At 38.1% G+C, this 15729-nt stretch overlaps 1 protein-coding gene across 2 annotated transcripts in view; it reads right to left on the bottom strand.

The window, feature by feature from the left end:
• The window catches only part of APC (APC regulator of WNT signaling pathway), a 97907-nt gene that overhangs the window by 21196 nt on the left and 60982 nt on the right, over positions 1-15729 (bottom strand). For both annotated transcript variants that reach the window (XM_051641904.1, XM_051641905.1), the window contains exons 7-10: positions 13906-13989; positions 7357-7461; positions 3613-3711; positions 136-514 (exon numbers count right to left, since the gene is read on the bottom strand). In XM_051641904.1, the coding sequence (XP_051497864.1) occupies positions 136-514; positions 3613-3711; positions 7357-7461; positions 13906-13989 (667 nt within the window). The remainder of the gene's footprint in view (positions 1-135; positions 515-3612; positions 3712-7356; positions 7462-13905; positions 13990-15729) is intronic.

The raw sequence follows: 15729 nt of genomic DNA, 5'->3' as shown, positions 1-15729 counted from the left end.
CACACTTACACACACGGAGAGATACACGAAAACTCACATACATTCACCAAGAAATCAGATTAAATTTGTGCTTTCTGTAAATTCATTTTTCTCAATATATCCTTGACACGTTTTTATATGGCTTTCAGAACCTACTTGGGTTTTTGTCTTGGTCCATGCCTTGTTCATGTGCCTCCTGCCATTCCCAACATGTTTCACAGTAAGCACGGATCTGCTCCAAAAGATGGAGCACACGGATTTCCCGCCTGCCTCGCTTATCATCAGGCTGGGAGTGAATGATGTTATGCAGCGCTGCGCTGGCTCTGGCACGGGCCTCTTTACTACCACGAGAGTTTCCTAACAAGACAGAGTCCTTATCGTTGCCATGTAAAAGCTGGATGAGGAGAGGAAGACATCCAGACTGACGCATGGCTATGCAGCTGTCCTGGGAGCTAGACATTGCTAGCAATGTTCTTGACATGTCATCTTTATCATGAGTACCGAGCATTGATAACAGTGAATACACCATTTCCACCTGCAGGTCAAAGATTTTAAAAATACAGTTACATTTTAAAAATACACATTGAATTAAATAAAAATTAGATTTAAATGGTACACATGAGCAAAAACCCACTTGCTTAATGGTACAAAAAATGTGCTACTTAGAAATAATTAAGTACTATTACTACTTCAGCATTCATAATCTTAATAAATTTTCCTTAGCTAGAAGAAGTAGGTGGCAGCTGCATGCAACTAGATTAATCTGCACAACCAGTGGCAAAGACTTCTAAATCTCCATTGCACAAAAAGATGAATTAAACATGGTAATGAGAGTCTTTCAGTTTTAGAAATCTAAAATGTATTTAAAATTCTGACTAAAAAATATGTTCTGTGTAACTCACATTTTCATATAGAGATGCTCTTCAGTGAAAAACTATTTGTTATGTCATATAAAATACAATTATTCTAGATGAAGAATGGGAATGATTACATGAACTTTTAGTTTGCATAATCCTAACAAAATCTTACATCTCCGTGTTTTAAAGCTTTCTTTTAACACTATTTTTGTTATGACTGACTTACATGTGAACCAGATTCTTTATAACAAATGCATAACTGAAGTTAAATTAACACTTTTTGAGAATTTTTCAAATTAAATCAAGTCATGAAAACCCAGGATTACACATTTAACTAGGAGTAACCAGATTTCTCATTAAACATAGCAATTTTCAGAGATTTCCTTGGCTGTCATGTGATGTAGTTGTCAACAACACTATTCGGTTTGTCTTTCCCATTCTGTTTTCTTCAATAATAGCTTTAGAACCAGAAATGCATTTGGCTCTTCTACTGAACTTTTAGTAGAATAACAGGATGTAGAGGATTATTTTAGATACTACCTAGAAACTCCAAAACCCTAAAGCCAAGATAAACAGGAACATTCAAAATTGAAGCCAAATATAAAGTAACTAGCAACTAGCAAAGGGAATCGTAAAGTAGCTGAATATGTGTTTTTTTAGAATGTACCACTTAAGGAAGAAATCAGACTTGGTCAATTAGACAAAGTTTTCTACTAATAACTAGGTATTTGCACTGGTTACCAGACCAATGAATTTGGTTTCTTCAGAGACAATTCAAATGTGGCTGAAGACGAGTACAAATACCAAATTATAAAAAAAAAAGCAACCTGGATAGCAACGGGTAAACTAAGTATCAAGCTTGTGAACATGCACTTCTTGAAATACTACAGGATTGCTGAAGCAACAGAGATCTTAGAATCTGTTAAACTGTACGATCACATGCAAAATCCACTGAAATAGTCTTGGAGCAAATTTTATCACAGCCTAGCATCCCAGTTTGGAGATCCTGTCTTCTTGGTCTGGGAAAAATTAAACACAGTATTAAAACAAACCACTTGGATTCTTAAAGGATAGTGCATTCCATCTGCTTTATGCATGCCTCTTGACAGGGATTTCAAGTGGCAGCTTTTGTCTGGTGTTATTTGGATTTGGAAGGTAAAATTTTCGTCAGAGAGTGAAGCTGAAGAAGCCATCAAAAATCTGGCCTCCAGGTTGTGGCAAATATATCATAGGAAAAACTAAACCAGTATCTTATCTGTCTCGCTGTACAGACAGTTGCCCAGAGACTGTTGCATTGCCCTATTTACAGTCTTTCCATTCCATTCCACATCTTCCATTCTTCTCAGGCACTAATCCTAAGCTTCTAACCACAGCACAGTCAGTTCAACCTATTTCTTTGTATAGTTCCACACTCAGTCATTTTCTCTGCCTTCAGGGCTCTCCCATTGTTTGCAGCTTTTAAGAATTCTACAGTTTGCAATGACAACTGACAGACAGACAGACCAGCTGATTTCACCTCCACCTGGAATACCATACAGTGCAGGACTAAAAACAGTGTTACAACGTTGTAATTTAAGGCCCAAAGTAACTGCTACTATGTCAAGCTGTTATGGTTTGAGGGTGCCCAGGCTATTTTTATGGTACCAATATAAGCATCTAGAGAGAGGGTGTTCAGGACCTTGAAGGATCCAAAGCAGAAGAGAGAGGGGTCAGTGCTCCCTCCCATTTCCTGCCATATTCCATAAAAACCAGGAGTGTGGGAAATCCACCCCCTCCTGTTCCCTTCTTCCTTACTGCTTAGAGGTCTTGGAGAGAGGCTCCTGCTTTGTCATCAGCTCTCCAAGATGTGCTCTGCAGGATCCAAATCCATCAGCTGCTGGGAAGTCACGGACCCTTCTCCCGAGCCGGCTCTGCGCAAGGGACCCTCTAACACTTACATCTGCAACCATCGAGGTCAGGTTTTGTATGTATTTGTATATTTGCTTCTCATCCCATGTGTCACAGTCCCTTCCCTGTTCCAGTAAGCCTGTTCTAGTTTTAACTTTCAGCCTTGAAGTCTCTCTTCCTTATTCCCCGTTCACCTTCCCTTGGGCAGGTGGAGGGAGGAAACAGAGCAATTCCGTTCTCTGGGTTTTGGTTCACCCTGACCACTAAACCGGGACACAAGCTACTGGGCACTGTTTCCCAGGTGACTGTGCCAGCACAAGACCAACAGTATCTATACTGCTGCTCATTCCAGAGCTAGTGTAAACCCTAGTGGTTCATGAACTCAATTCTGTGTTACAGATTTGCACTTATTTTCCTCTCTTTTCATGCTGCACATACACTTTGAGCACAGTCTTTTCTGAACAGACATTTATCACCATTAACAGCTTACATGACTTTTTTTCTTTTTTTTTTTCTTCCATTTCACTTCTTAACAATTGCACCTGTTTTGTGGATTTGAACTCTGGAAAAGTACTCAAAGAACTGCTCTTAAAGGGGTCAGTTTTCATTATGGATTATAAATTAATATCACAAGCTTTTTAGATATTCTAGTAATTTCTAGCAATAATTTTTTCCTTGCTGTAACAAGTCTTAAGTGATCATCAAAGTGAAAAGATTTTTGTGTGTGTATTTTAAAAACTGAAAAAATAGTCAAAAATCTTAACTTCAGAAAATTACTATGTGTGGACAGATTTTTCAGCTAATATTAGTACTATTGGCAGAAACAATGAGGTTATTGTATTAGTAAGAATGTAGCATTAGCGACCTGGGGTTTGTAATCTTCGGTTACCTTGGTACCCAGATGACTTGTCAGTCTGCGAGGAACAGAATAGTTATTACTAGAGCTCATAACACTGGCTGTCTCATGGTCCACTCGAGCAGCAGAACCCTACAAATTTAAACAACAATTTAGTATTAAAAAAAAAGTCTGAGTGATAAAACAGCTATTGCCTAATTCAGTTTCAGCAGTGGATGATGAAATTGTACTGATAGTAATGAACTATCAACTTACTTTTGTTGAGTTAGGTCCTCTTTGCCCTGACACAACTAAGAGGTCACTGTCAAACTGGGTTTTAGTACGCATTTTTCCTGGAATTAAGTCTCAACAGATCTGTATTTTCAATTGAATTATTTTACAATTACTAGTTTCAGCAAGAAGCAGAAGTGGACTTTGCAACAAACCGAACTATAATATTTATGGAGAGGAAAAAAAAGCCTCAACTTTTAGGTCAGATTATGCACTGCACAAGACTAAGTCTGTACTTCTTCAGAATACAACCAGGTACACAAGAACTGACAAATAAAAATAAGATTAATCTGGATATGGATTAATCCTACTTGAATTTGTCCCTAACAAAAGCTAACTATGAGTGGATGAATCTATTTAATTTTTAAATGAAAAATTATACAATAATGCTGACACTACTTGCTGTCATTTCCCTAGAAATTACTGTAAATAGCATGCTCCTACCTGTTGTAGGAAGACTCAGTTATTAGCATTTTTGTCCTCTTTTAATCTATTTTGTGCACTCATATTTTTCTTTTCTTTACCAGTCACTCTCTTTGCTTTTTTGGTTTTTAACTCTGTTGTTTTCTTTCTTTTTTCTCTGTTTCCTCTCTGTGAAGTTTCCCTTGCTATGTTCCCTCCCTTGCCGTTCACTTTGGGAAAATGAGAAACACACTTGACTAGCAAACACTTTTAGTATCAGAATATTGTTTTACTGAGATAGTCATCAGTCTGTCAAAATTTGCAAACATTTTAAAGCTATTTAGTTCAATGAGTATCTACTTTTATAACACAGTAAAGAAAACCATATGAAAGACACTTTGAAATAATGTCTGTTTTTTTTTCTAGGTGCACCATAAAGCAAGAAGAAGAAAATTCTCCAATTATTTGCTGTTCATACAGTTCACCATCTTAAATTCGAAGTTGAAAGTGACTATAGGTAAAAGGTAGGAATAACATCATGTAGTGTTTGTCTAGACCAAATAAAACTCCCTAGTTATACTTGGATATTTAAACATGGGTTAAATTCACTCTCCTGTTTTGAGTCCAGAACACTTCATGTATGTTCTAAAATAAGTATTATCCTAAAAGAGTATAACTAGAATTATTTATTGCAGTACATATTTCCTATGTAAACAAGCCCTTATTTTCCCTTTTGACTATAGAAAAAATTCAACATCTTAAAGCTTAGAATGAAAACTGTATTGGATTTTCTCCATTATTCGCTTAAATAATCTTCAGTGCTACAAATATGGGAATGAATTTCCAGACTTTTACAATGAGCAATCCCTTCATATCATCTTGACCTCAAATTCCGTTGAGAGGATTACAGATTTAACATAATGCACATGCCAGAATTCTCCATTATTAAGTTCATTTTATCCAAGATGGTAAAATACGTAAGTTTGAAGCACTACCTATTAAAATTCACCACAGTGTAGTCATAAATAGAGTAATTTCCCTACAATTTCTCCCAAACTGTATCAACTTTGATTGAGGTAACTATTTCCCTCAGAGCCATCATGTGACCTTGCTACTTTGAGGATGCCAGGATGCCCAAATGAAGATTAACTAGGTTTCCTACTGTCTCCTAAATACTGATGTGAAAGAACAAGCATAAGGTGTGTAGCTATTCACCTGAGAAAATAGGAAATTACAAGATGTTACATGGATCCTTGTTGTGTAGAAGCCTCTCCTTCAAAATCTTCTATCTGCCTACTTCATCTTGTGTTTTCTTTTTATACTTTATTTTCATTCACTGCTTTACTATACTTGCTATTTACTCTGTCAATCAGGTAATTTTGCCAGTTTTGTGGCACATTTTCTTAACAGAACAGAGTCTCACTGAATTCCTTTATAAAGCTTGAAGAACAAAGGTATGAAAAAAAATTCAGTTCAGCAGCAGCATAGTGAGCATAATGGAAAAGAGAAAACAGCTGAAAAGTGCAGAGAAGTACATAACTGAATCCTGCAAAATCCTGGATTCAACTGGCAGTGTTTCAGTTAACACTGATTATATGACTACAAAACCTATTAGAACCAAATGACTTCGTTATAACTTTTTTTTTGCACTCCAGTGAATAGTGATTGCTCAAAGTAGATTGAGCTGGTTTATCAGAAATAAATGTTATACCCAATCCATTAAACCTCCTGTGTCTGGACTTGCACTGAAAGTCAATAATCCCCAGATGTCTGTTTTAATGTAGATTCAGCTCCCTGGCTCTATCCACTGCTGAGAGGAAGGAAGATGCACATTTTCTACATTTTTATGAGGCAAGATTCAAAACTGCATAAACCCTCAACATAAAACCCACAAATGAAGTACTAATTAATCTCCCACTTGCATAAGTCTGCAAAGACATGACAATCCCTTCTTCCTTCCTTCCCTGTAAAATATTTTTTCAGAAAAATTCCTGATTCATACACTAAAGATGGATGATACAGCCACAATGCATCAATTATTTAAATATATTATGCTTTCAGCCCCAAAGCAGCACTGAACTATTTTCTTCCCAAACAATAAAGCTGTCATAGAAATTAGAGTGAGAGCCTCAAGCCATTGCCCAGATACAGCTGACAGAACTTTATTCCAAATGGTGATCAAACATATTTCAAAAGCAAAATCATGGTTTAATCAAGTGAAACACTCTAGCCAAGCCACAATTGCTTTCTGATAAATTTCCTTGTACAAGACACTTTCAGAAGTGTTTAAATAATTGTACTACCCTGGAGTAGCAAAAATATTTTGCACATGAATGCAACTATTAAATCTGTTGTATGAAGTTTTAAGAAATCAAATTACTAGTGGGAATGTCTCAGCCACAGTTGAAAATCATGAAGGGAGTGTTCATTGGCACATGGTAAATAAAACTAAGTATTTTTAGCCAAAGAGAGAGAGAGGTAAGTCACAAATTTTAATAAACATTTGTTTTAAAAGACAAGTAAAGAATTTAATGTACCCCTCAAAAGATTCCAGTAATAAAAGGAACAGTAATAAAAGATTATTTAGAAGTATTTAAATAGCCCTTCAGCCCACTTCCAGGAGACTACCTCATTGATACTGCTGTTTCAAAGCTTTATCTAAAACAGTATTAAAGAAACATTAATGATAAAGCTGCTATTTGGTTTTCTTATTTTTTTTAAAAAGCATTTATATTTCAATAATTATTTCCAAAGTGAAAATCTGAACAATTTTCCATAATGAAATCATACATCTAATATTACAGTTCACCTGCATTTTCTGTAGTCATTCTGGTTATCTCCCTCAAAGCATTAGGCTCATTAATAATTTAAACAGAAGAAAAATGCTCCCTGCATTATCGAATATTTATAATATTTGATACTTTTTTTTTTAAAAACCAAACATTTCCTTCCAATAAACACATGAAATTTCTCAGGTATTTATGGACAGATGGACAGAAGAAAAGCACAGATTTTTTTTAAATGAGGAGATATATACACACAATATAAGCACTGTACATTTTGAATATTTAAATATACTATCAATAATCAAAATAATCACTTTACCTGACCAGTACTGCTAGTTGCCACACTGATTTCTGCTGCTGCTTGACTTTCATTCTGCCTCTCTGTGTCATGTGAAGCTGCATCATGCTTGCTCTGAGGTGCTCTCTGTTAATACAAGAGCTTATGAAATGACATACAGAAAAGAAGCACACTTCACCATTCAAAGCTTTCTAGACTGTGAATATATCAATGCTGCATCCTCACAAAGCCACAAAACAGCACTTCGCATTTCATAATCCTTAGCCTCAAAACTAACAGCTGAGACTGAATGTCTTCAAAAAACTGTAAGATGAAAGTGAAGCATGCCCTCTGAGGATTATAGCCCTGCAAGACAAAGGATTTGCTGTGAGACACAGAAACACCATTTTCCACCAGCTGTGCTCACATCACTATCAGAAATGTAACAGAACTGGAGCAAACAACTGTCTTCTCTACATTGCCACGTGATCTGTGCATTTACTGGAGACTACAGCAAGCACAGTTCAATTAAGCTTTGCACTCAAAGACAATTTCTGCGGGAACAGAAGGGTATCTTTACTGGAAGAATCCTTCTATATTTTAAGGACAAACAGTACAGAAATAACCACTCTGCTGCAAATAAGATCTATATAACCTGATACAGATCTATCTAATACTTTATCAAAATAAACTTAACTGATTTGAAAAGCTGGTACAGACATGTTTCAGTTCCTTCAGGAGACAATAATTTTCTACACATCTGCATGAAAATTAACCTGATGTCCCTACCACTGACAGGGATCATAACATCAACATGAAAATTAAATACATTTTCCTAATAAAGCAAATAGAACAACTGGTAAGTTATGAAATGTGTGAAATACCCAACATTATCACTTGGTATATTAATTTCAGTTCTGTGTGGCTCTGCAATGCTATTGCGCAGCACAGCCTATAATAGTATTATCTGCTTCATCATGCTTTATGGAAATATCTCCTTAGCTTTTAGCAAAAATATGTACTTCTCTCTGAAGTACATACAGCAAAACTTCTCCAGTTACCTGGTGATCAAACTCATCCAGTAGCATTGGCATACTATTTTGTTCATATAAAGACACTAGGGTCTCAAACTCAGAAAACATTTAGTGTTGAACAGAATTTCATAAATCAGCAACTAAAAAAATCTGTCTTAAGTCATAATTTTGGGATAAACCTAAAAAAAAATATGAAATCTTTAGTGTTTAACTGAAGGAATAAGATATATAAAAGAACACTGTAGTAGTGTTAGACAAAGTAATAACATGAGAAAATTGAAAGCAGTGATGGGTAACATTTTTCTTATGTTATACATCAAGACATGGAAAATGAGCAAAGCAAAACACAAAGCAAAATTCACAAAATATTTTAAGACACACCATGCTACTGTTCTTTTAAAATCTGATCTGCAATTTTAAAATGCACCACCTCTGTCCTTGTGTATGAAATGATGCTGTTGTTGATGCTCATACAACTACTAAAGAAATTGTGGTTCCTCATACAAAAGTGGCAACTCAGTCAAGATCAGGCCTTGCCATATTACACACTGAATGCAGTATAATGTAATATGCTGAATCCCTGTCTCACAGTACTTTCAATTTTAGATAAAGTGTAATGATGAGTTTGACAAAATCTCAATCTAAACTGCCTGTGTAAGTCAGGACAGAACTTTCTAGTCATTAGGTGACAGTAATTTTCAATCCCATGTAGTACTCAATGTACCTAGAGGTGAAAAGCTGAACTGTTCATTAGCGAGGCTCTGACTCACTGGGTCACTTGAGGGGAAATAATACTCTTCCAAGAACACTCCAGGGTTTGGGGAAAATTTTTGAGAGTGGTGAAGAAGAGTGTATCTGTTAAATAGTTTTAATACATCTACAGCACAATCACAGGGATATTTCGTTCCCTGATAAGGAAAGTTTCTGCTCTCTTCAGTACTCTGTCCATCTTCTCCCATTCATGTGCATTGTTTGCTACATGCTATGTATGGATGAGGTGGTTTCCCATCGCCCCAAGAACTCTCAAAAATATGCCACCACACAAAGTAATCAACATTACACCCTAATTAATTTATAAGGTAATTCTTAACAGTTACCAGCAGAGCTTATCTAACCTTAAAAGCAGTATGCACATATAACATGCTCACGCATTACTGTCACACAAGTCATCGCCTAGGCTTAAATGTGGTATCTGAAAGTTCACAGCAAATGTTTTTCACCACTTCATGCATGCAAGTAATTTAAGGTGAGAAGCTCTTCTCTTCATGCAGACTAGCCCAAGGAAGTTAACAAAAACAAAGGCAGCAAGAGAGCAGGTATTTATTGAAAACTGATTCTTCTCTATATAAATATAAATAGGTATTTATTCTAGATGTATTAATGTAATTAATATATGTAACAACATATATATTTGTTATAAATGCATATTATATAAAATAAAAATAGTACATATCCACACACATAAGAATTATTAAGATATATTTTTGTACAGACATGTGGTTATAAAGACAGTAAAACCACTGCAAGTACGTCCCCTCTTCACGCTACTGTTTAACACTGAATATAGGACCTGAGGATGAAAACATGTAAAACATCAACCACCTCAGCAAAGTACCAGATCATGGAAGCAGCAGCAGACTCTGCAACCTCTATGTGAGGTACAGCAGCTAGAGAACGGCACACAGGTCCCCTGAGTTTAACAGCACCACTTATTTTGAGGCATGATTTTTTAAGAGGTGTAAGCTGGGTTTACAGCCCTCTGCTACTTCTGAATTCTGACATGACACTGCAGAAGTCACTATACTCAGGTATGCTTGTTTGCTCTTGCAGCAAAATGGTGGAAGACCTTATGTGCCTATGGAAAAGAGCACGCTCCCTCCATCTAGTTTTCTGTTTCCTAAGTGCTTCTAAAGCCAACAATAACCAACACTTGACAATTATTAATTTCCACATATTCACTAGTAGAAAAATAATAAATCTCCAGCTATTTTACGACATTTGCAAGCATAGCAGGCCTCAGTCACTTTTGCTACAACAAATAAAATAATTTTACTTACTACCTTGTCAACATGAGTTGCCAAAGCAGCCTCATGTGTATTTATTAGAAGATTTTTCTATGCATAAACCCCAAATTTTTTTTTTTTTTTTTTTTTTTTTTTCCGGCCAATATTCAACTACCTATTGTTTTTTGTGTGTTGCAAAGTACAGCTACACTATTATTTTCTAGATCCCAGAAAATGTTTATTTTGCCATTACTTCACATTAAACACAATACACATGCACGTATAATAAGTAAGCCGGTAACAAAGAACAATGTAACAAACCAAACCAAACAACTATAAGATTGAAACTATTTTGCTTCAGTTGAGACAAAGAAAAAGAAGTCTAGTGAGTCAAATCCTTGAGAGAACTCCTGTCCATCACAGTTTAAACAGTTTGAAGCTGGCTGAGCATAATTTCTGTGTGGAATAAATCCTTTACAGTTTATCTACAGCAACACTGCCCAGTGGAAATAATTCACATATTTAAAATGACAGAGAGTATGAAAGAAAGGTCTGTATCATTGTAACAGATTGGAAATATTAAACACTCATCAAGAATTTGCTTTTTTTCTTTTAAATAATTTCAGATTTGTACCTGACAGCCAAAAATTCTCTTTGGAGAAGTCTAGCTTCACAGTGGACTTCAAACCTTACTAAGAAAATCTTGCCAAGTATCTAACAGAAGTCTCAAAAAATTTTAAGATCCCATCACTTGCAGGTAAATTACTTCAACTTCTAGCAGCATTTTCAAGTAAGCAATTTGTGAAACCTTAAAAATATGCTAAAATGTGAGCCAAAATTTTCTCTGCTCATTAATTTCCAAAAGCTACTTTTATGGTGCAGTATTACATTTGTTCTTATTCTACAATACATATTGCACCTGGATTCCACAGTGATTGGCATCACCACAGGGGTCAACTGTATCAGTAGACAAGCTATGGTACTTGTTGTTACTAAATCTTCATAAACCTAAGATGCAATTTGGGCATCACTATATCAGACACAGTATAGAAATATAATAAATGCCTCACATTTATATATTTCAGTTATATGGACTCTGCAGTTTGACTGCTACTACCTTCCCTCCTTGCCAACATGAAGAACTTCAGCCTGGTATCTGCTGGAGGGACAACAGCAGGATGAAATATCCTGCAAACTTCCTGATTGCTATGATGACAACTTCTTGACACAGGTGGATCAAAGTGTCAACATGGAGAGGTACTGTGCTGAACCTGATACTTACAAAAAAGGAAGAAATAGTTGAGGACATAAAAGTTAAAAGTATCCTTGGCTGCAGTGACCATGAGACAGCAGGGTTCAGGATTCTAAGAGGAGAGAGAAGGGCAAAGAACAGGACCAGAGACCTGCACTGGAGGAGAGCATATTTCAAGTTCTTCAGATATCTACTTGGACAGCTGGCTGATATTCAAGGATGACTTGCCTCCAAGGTCTAGAAAGACCCATCCAAACAAGTAGGAAATAAAGCAAGGGCAGCAGGGTATTCAATGCCTTCTTTGCCTCAGTCTTTACCAGTAAAAAAATCCTTCAGGAATCCAGGTCCCCGAGACCAGAAGGGAAGTGTGGAGCAAGGAAGACCTATCCTTGGTGCAGATAGGGAGAGCTTAAACAAACTACATCATCTAAATTCTAACAGGCTCACGGGTTGCACCTGTAAATGCTGAGGAAGCAGAATGATGTCATTTCAAGGCCAGTCTTGAATCATCATGGCAGCAGGGAGAGGTTCCTTAAGACTGGATGTGAGTAAATGTCACTATCTTCAAGAATAGCAAGAAGGAAGTACAGAACTACAGGCTAGTCAGCCTCACCTCAGTCCTTGGTGGCTGAAGGCGATGGAAGAAATACACCTGGAAAGCATTTCCAAACATATATAAGACAAAAATGTGACTGGGAACAGTCAGCAGGGTTTTACAAAGGTGAAGTCAGGCTTGACTCTTCTAGAATGAGGTGTCTAGCTCGGTGGGTGAGGGAAGAGCACATGATGTTATTTACATCAACTTTAGTAAGTTTTCAGACACTGCTTCACATAAGATAATCACAGACAAGCTGACAAGGTGTGGGTTAGATAAGTGGACAGTGATGTGGATTGAAAACTGACAGAACAGCTGGGCACCAGAGGGCTGTGAACAGTAGCATAAAGTACAGTTGGAGGCAAGTCACTAATGTTGTACTCCAGCTGTCAATACTGGGGCTGGTACAGTGTCTTCATTAATGACCTGGATGCTGGGATGCAGAGCAGCCTCACCAAGTTTGCAGATGATAAAAACTGGGAGGAGAAGCTCATAAACTAAATGGTTCAGCTGCCTTTCAGAGGGAAGTGGACAGGCTTCCGAAATAGGCTGACAGGAACCCTGTGAAGTTTAACAAGGCAAAGTGTGAAGTCCTACACGTGGGGAAGAACAAACCCAGGTTGGGGGCAACCCACATGGAAAGCAGCTTGGCACAACAAGACCTGGAGGTTCTGGGGGACAAGTTGAACGTGCCATTAAGAATGGACCCTTCTGACAAGAAGTCCAACAGTATTCTTGGCTGCATTAATAAGTGTACTGCCTGTAGGCTAAGGGAGGTGATTCTTCCTCTCTTTTCAGCTAGTAAGGCTGCATCTGGGGTATCTCATTCTGGCCTCCCCAGTACAATAAAGACTTACTGGATAAAGTCCTGTGCAAGGGCCACAGTGGCACTTAAGGGACTGGAGCACATGCAGAGAGGCTGAGTGAGCTACAATTACTCAGCCTGGAGAAGAGAAGGCTCAGTGGGATCTCATCAAGGTGTATAAGCACCTGGATCAGCTAATTTGTCAAAAGACCAGGCAACTTTAATTATACATACTACTGTTTGCTTCATTTATAAAACCAAATTTTCCCCACAATCTCGAGCTATGAAACTATTGTTTTTCAAAATGGAAAAATAGACATCCCTTAGTAATCCAAATGCTGCTCTGAGCTTTCACAGTAGCTCTTTTGGGTGAAGACAAACCATAAAAGATTTAGGTCCGTCAAACAATTTATATTTAATTTACCTGTACAAGAAATAGAGTTGCCCTAGAAAGTGAATTTCTACCATGAGAGCAGTCTTTGCTGATAGCAGTTACTAGTCTGGACTTTGTAATTTACAGGAAATTATCTCTCTCAAGAGATAAGCAATCCATAAAGATGCATACCAGAGATTCATACTTAGAAAGGCATGTACAACTGATTGTTCTACAAAACAAGACTCTGCCTTTGTAATACATTACACTTAAGCTTTTCACCGATATATCATTAGTGAATAAAGTTCAAAAGGAGCATGAAGACTAACCCAAGTATTCCACTCTCAATTCCCTGGTAACCAGTAACCCTCAGCAAGTAACAACCTACGTATATTGACTAGTTGATTAACTTTGACATCACTATCTGATGGAAATACTTCTATTACTTCATTAAAATAATATGAATTTAAAAAAAAACAAACATGCATACCATAATCAAAAGAAGGCAAGTAAGTAACGTCTCACTAACCTCTGCTTCAGCTGCTTGTGACTGCAGGAGCTGTCGTATACGAAGTATGTCCTTCTCTATTTGTTGAATTCTTGCCACCCTTGCCTGAAATTAATACATTTTAGTTTGATTTTGTTCAAAAACTCTTTTTACTTACGGTATAGAACCACAGTATGAAGAGTTCTCTGCAAATACCGCTGACTACAAAATACTTAATTCATGTGGCAATTCAAGTGTTCTTCATAATAAAACACAGGCATGATTGCAAATATTCAAAACACAATGAGTAACTGTTTTTTAATATAACTGATACTCACTGGATATAACACGTTGTTGTACAGTATACATTCAGATATAAAAAATGCTTCAGTTAACTTGTACAATTTTCCTGATTCTGAAAATGACATTTTGTGCAGATCTTCAGCAAATGACCTTCATCTCAAATGTTAGATTGCTACTTGCCTTAGAGATTTGTGAGATACTTGTATTTGCAGATTGTCTTGAAGGTATGAGATCTGGAACAACCTCTGTTATGTTCAGTTACCATAACAATTTTGGAGTTTTGCTTATTGTTATGGTTTGAGAGACCCCAGAATGGTGTTGGACATGTACACAAACAGAGGGTCCTTAGGACCCTGACAGACTGGAAGGGTCAGTATTCACGCCACTTCCTGTCACAATCTATAAAAGCCAGGAGAGCTGGAAGCCAGGCCCTTCTTCCTTCCTGCTCCTTTTCCCCTGCCTGATGGGGCTGCTGCTGGTTCCTTCGGTTTCCCATGTGCTCGCTCCAGAATCCAATTTAATGTTGTGGTTTTGGGCCCAACACGGCAACAAAGAATCAGCTCCATGGCCGCTCTACTCAACTCTCCCCACACACACACACTCACTCTGGGACGAGGAGGACAAAGCTCATGGGTTGAGACAAAGGACAAGGACGGTTCTTCACCAACTAAAGTCCCAGGCAAAACAGACTCAACTTGGGGAAAAAAAATAATAATTTAATTTCACACCAATCAAGCACACACAGGACACAGACAACACACAGTGCAGGGCTTGCATGTGTTACCCCCACCCCTCCCTTCTTCCCGGGCCCAAATCACCTTGTTCCCTGTTTCTCTCCCTCCTTCCCCCCAGCGGCACAGGGGGACAGGGGATGGGGTTTAGAGTCAGTTCCCAGGCTGGTGGGTCCTGCTGCTCCTTCCTCCTCAGGAAGAAGGATTCCTTACAGTCCTTCCCTGCTTTCCCATGGAGTCCCTCCCATGGGAGAGAGTCCTCCACGAACCTCTCCTTCATGAGTCCTTCCCACCAGGTCCGGAGCTGCTCCAGCCTGGGCTTCCCACAGAGTCAGGGGCTGCTTCGGGAACAAACTCCCCTGGCGCCGGGGTCTTCCAAAGCTGCACAACTAGAGTCCACAGGCAGCAAATCCACTGGCCACAAAATCCTAGTCCAGTGGCCAAGTTCACCCCTCCTGGCACCTTCAGGGAATGTTCCACCACGTTCCTCCACGACTGCAGGGGGACAGCTGCCATCTCGCCATGGGTTGCAGGGAAACTTCTGCTTGGGCACCTTCTTCCCCATCAGCCACCAGCACAGCTCTTCTCCTCCAGCACAGCTCTTCTCCCCCCTCCTTCTCTGCTCAGCTCTTATCTCAGCTCTTTCGTATGTTAATGGCTGAGGTGCATCTATTGTCCCTCTAACGGATCCTTGGCTGGGTTTGGAGCAGGGGGAGCTTCTCACTCCTGGGCCCTTCCCCCACTACCAAAACCCCACCAAACCAGAACACTTATGCACAGCCTCTGAACATTTTCTGCTCCTGGAAGTCTAAAGTGTAACTAGGAAGAAAAA

Source organism: Apus apus, chromosome Z (genome assembly GCF_020740795.1).
Source record: "Apus apus isolate bApuApu2 chromosome Z, bApuApu2.pri.cur, whole genome shotgun sequence".
In the NCBI taxonomy this organism is placed as follows: domain Eukaryota; kingdom Metazoa; phylum Chordata; class Aves; order Apodiformes; family Apodidae; genus Apus; species Apus apus.
Note: the sequence above shows the minus strand (reverse complement) of the source record. Positions and strands in the feature narration are given on the sequence as shown.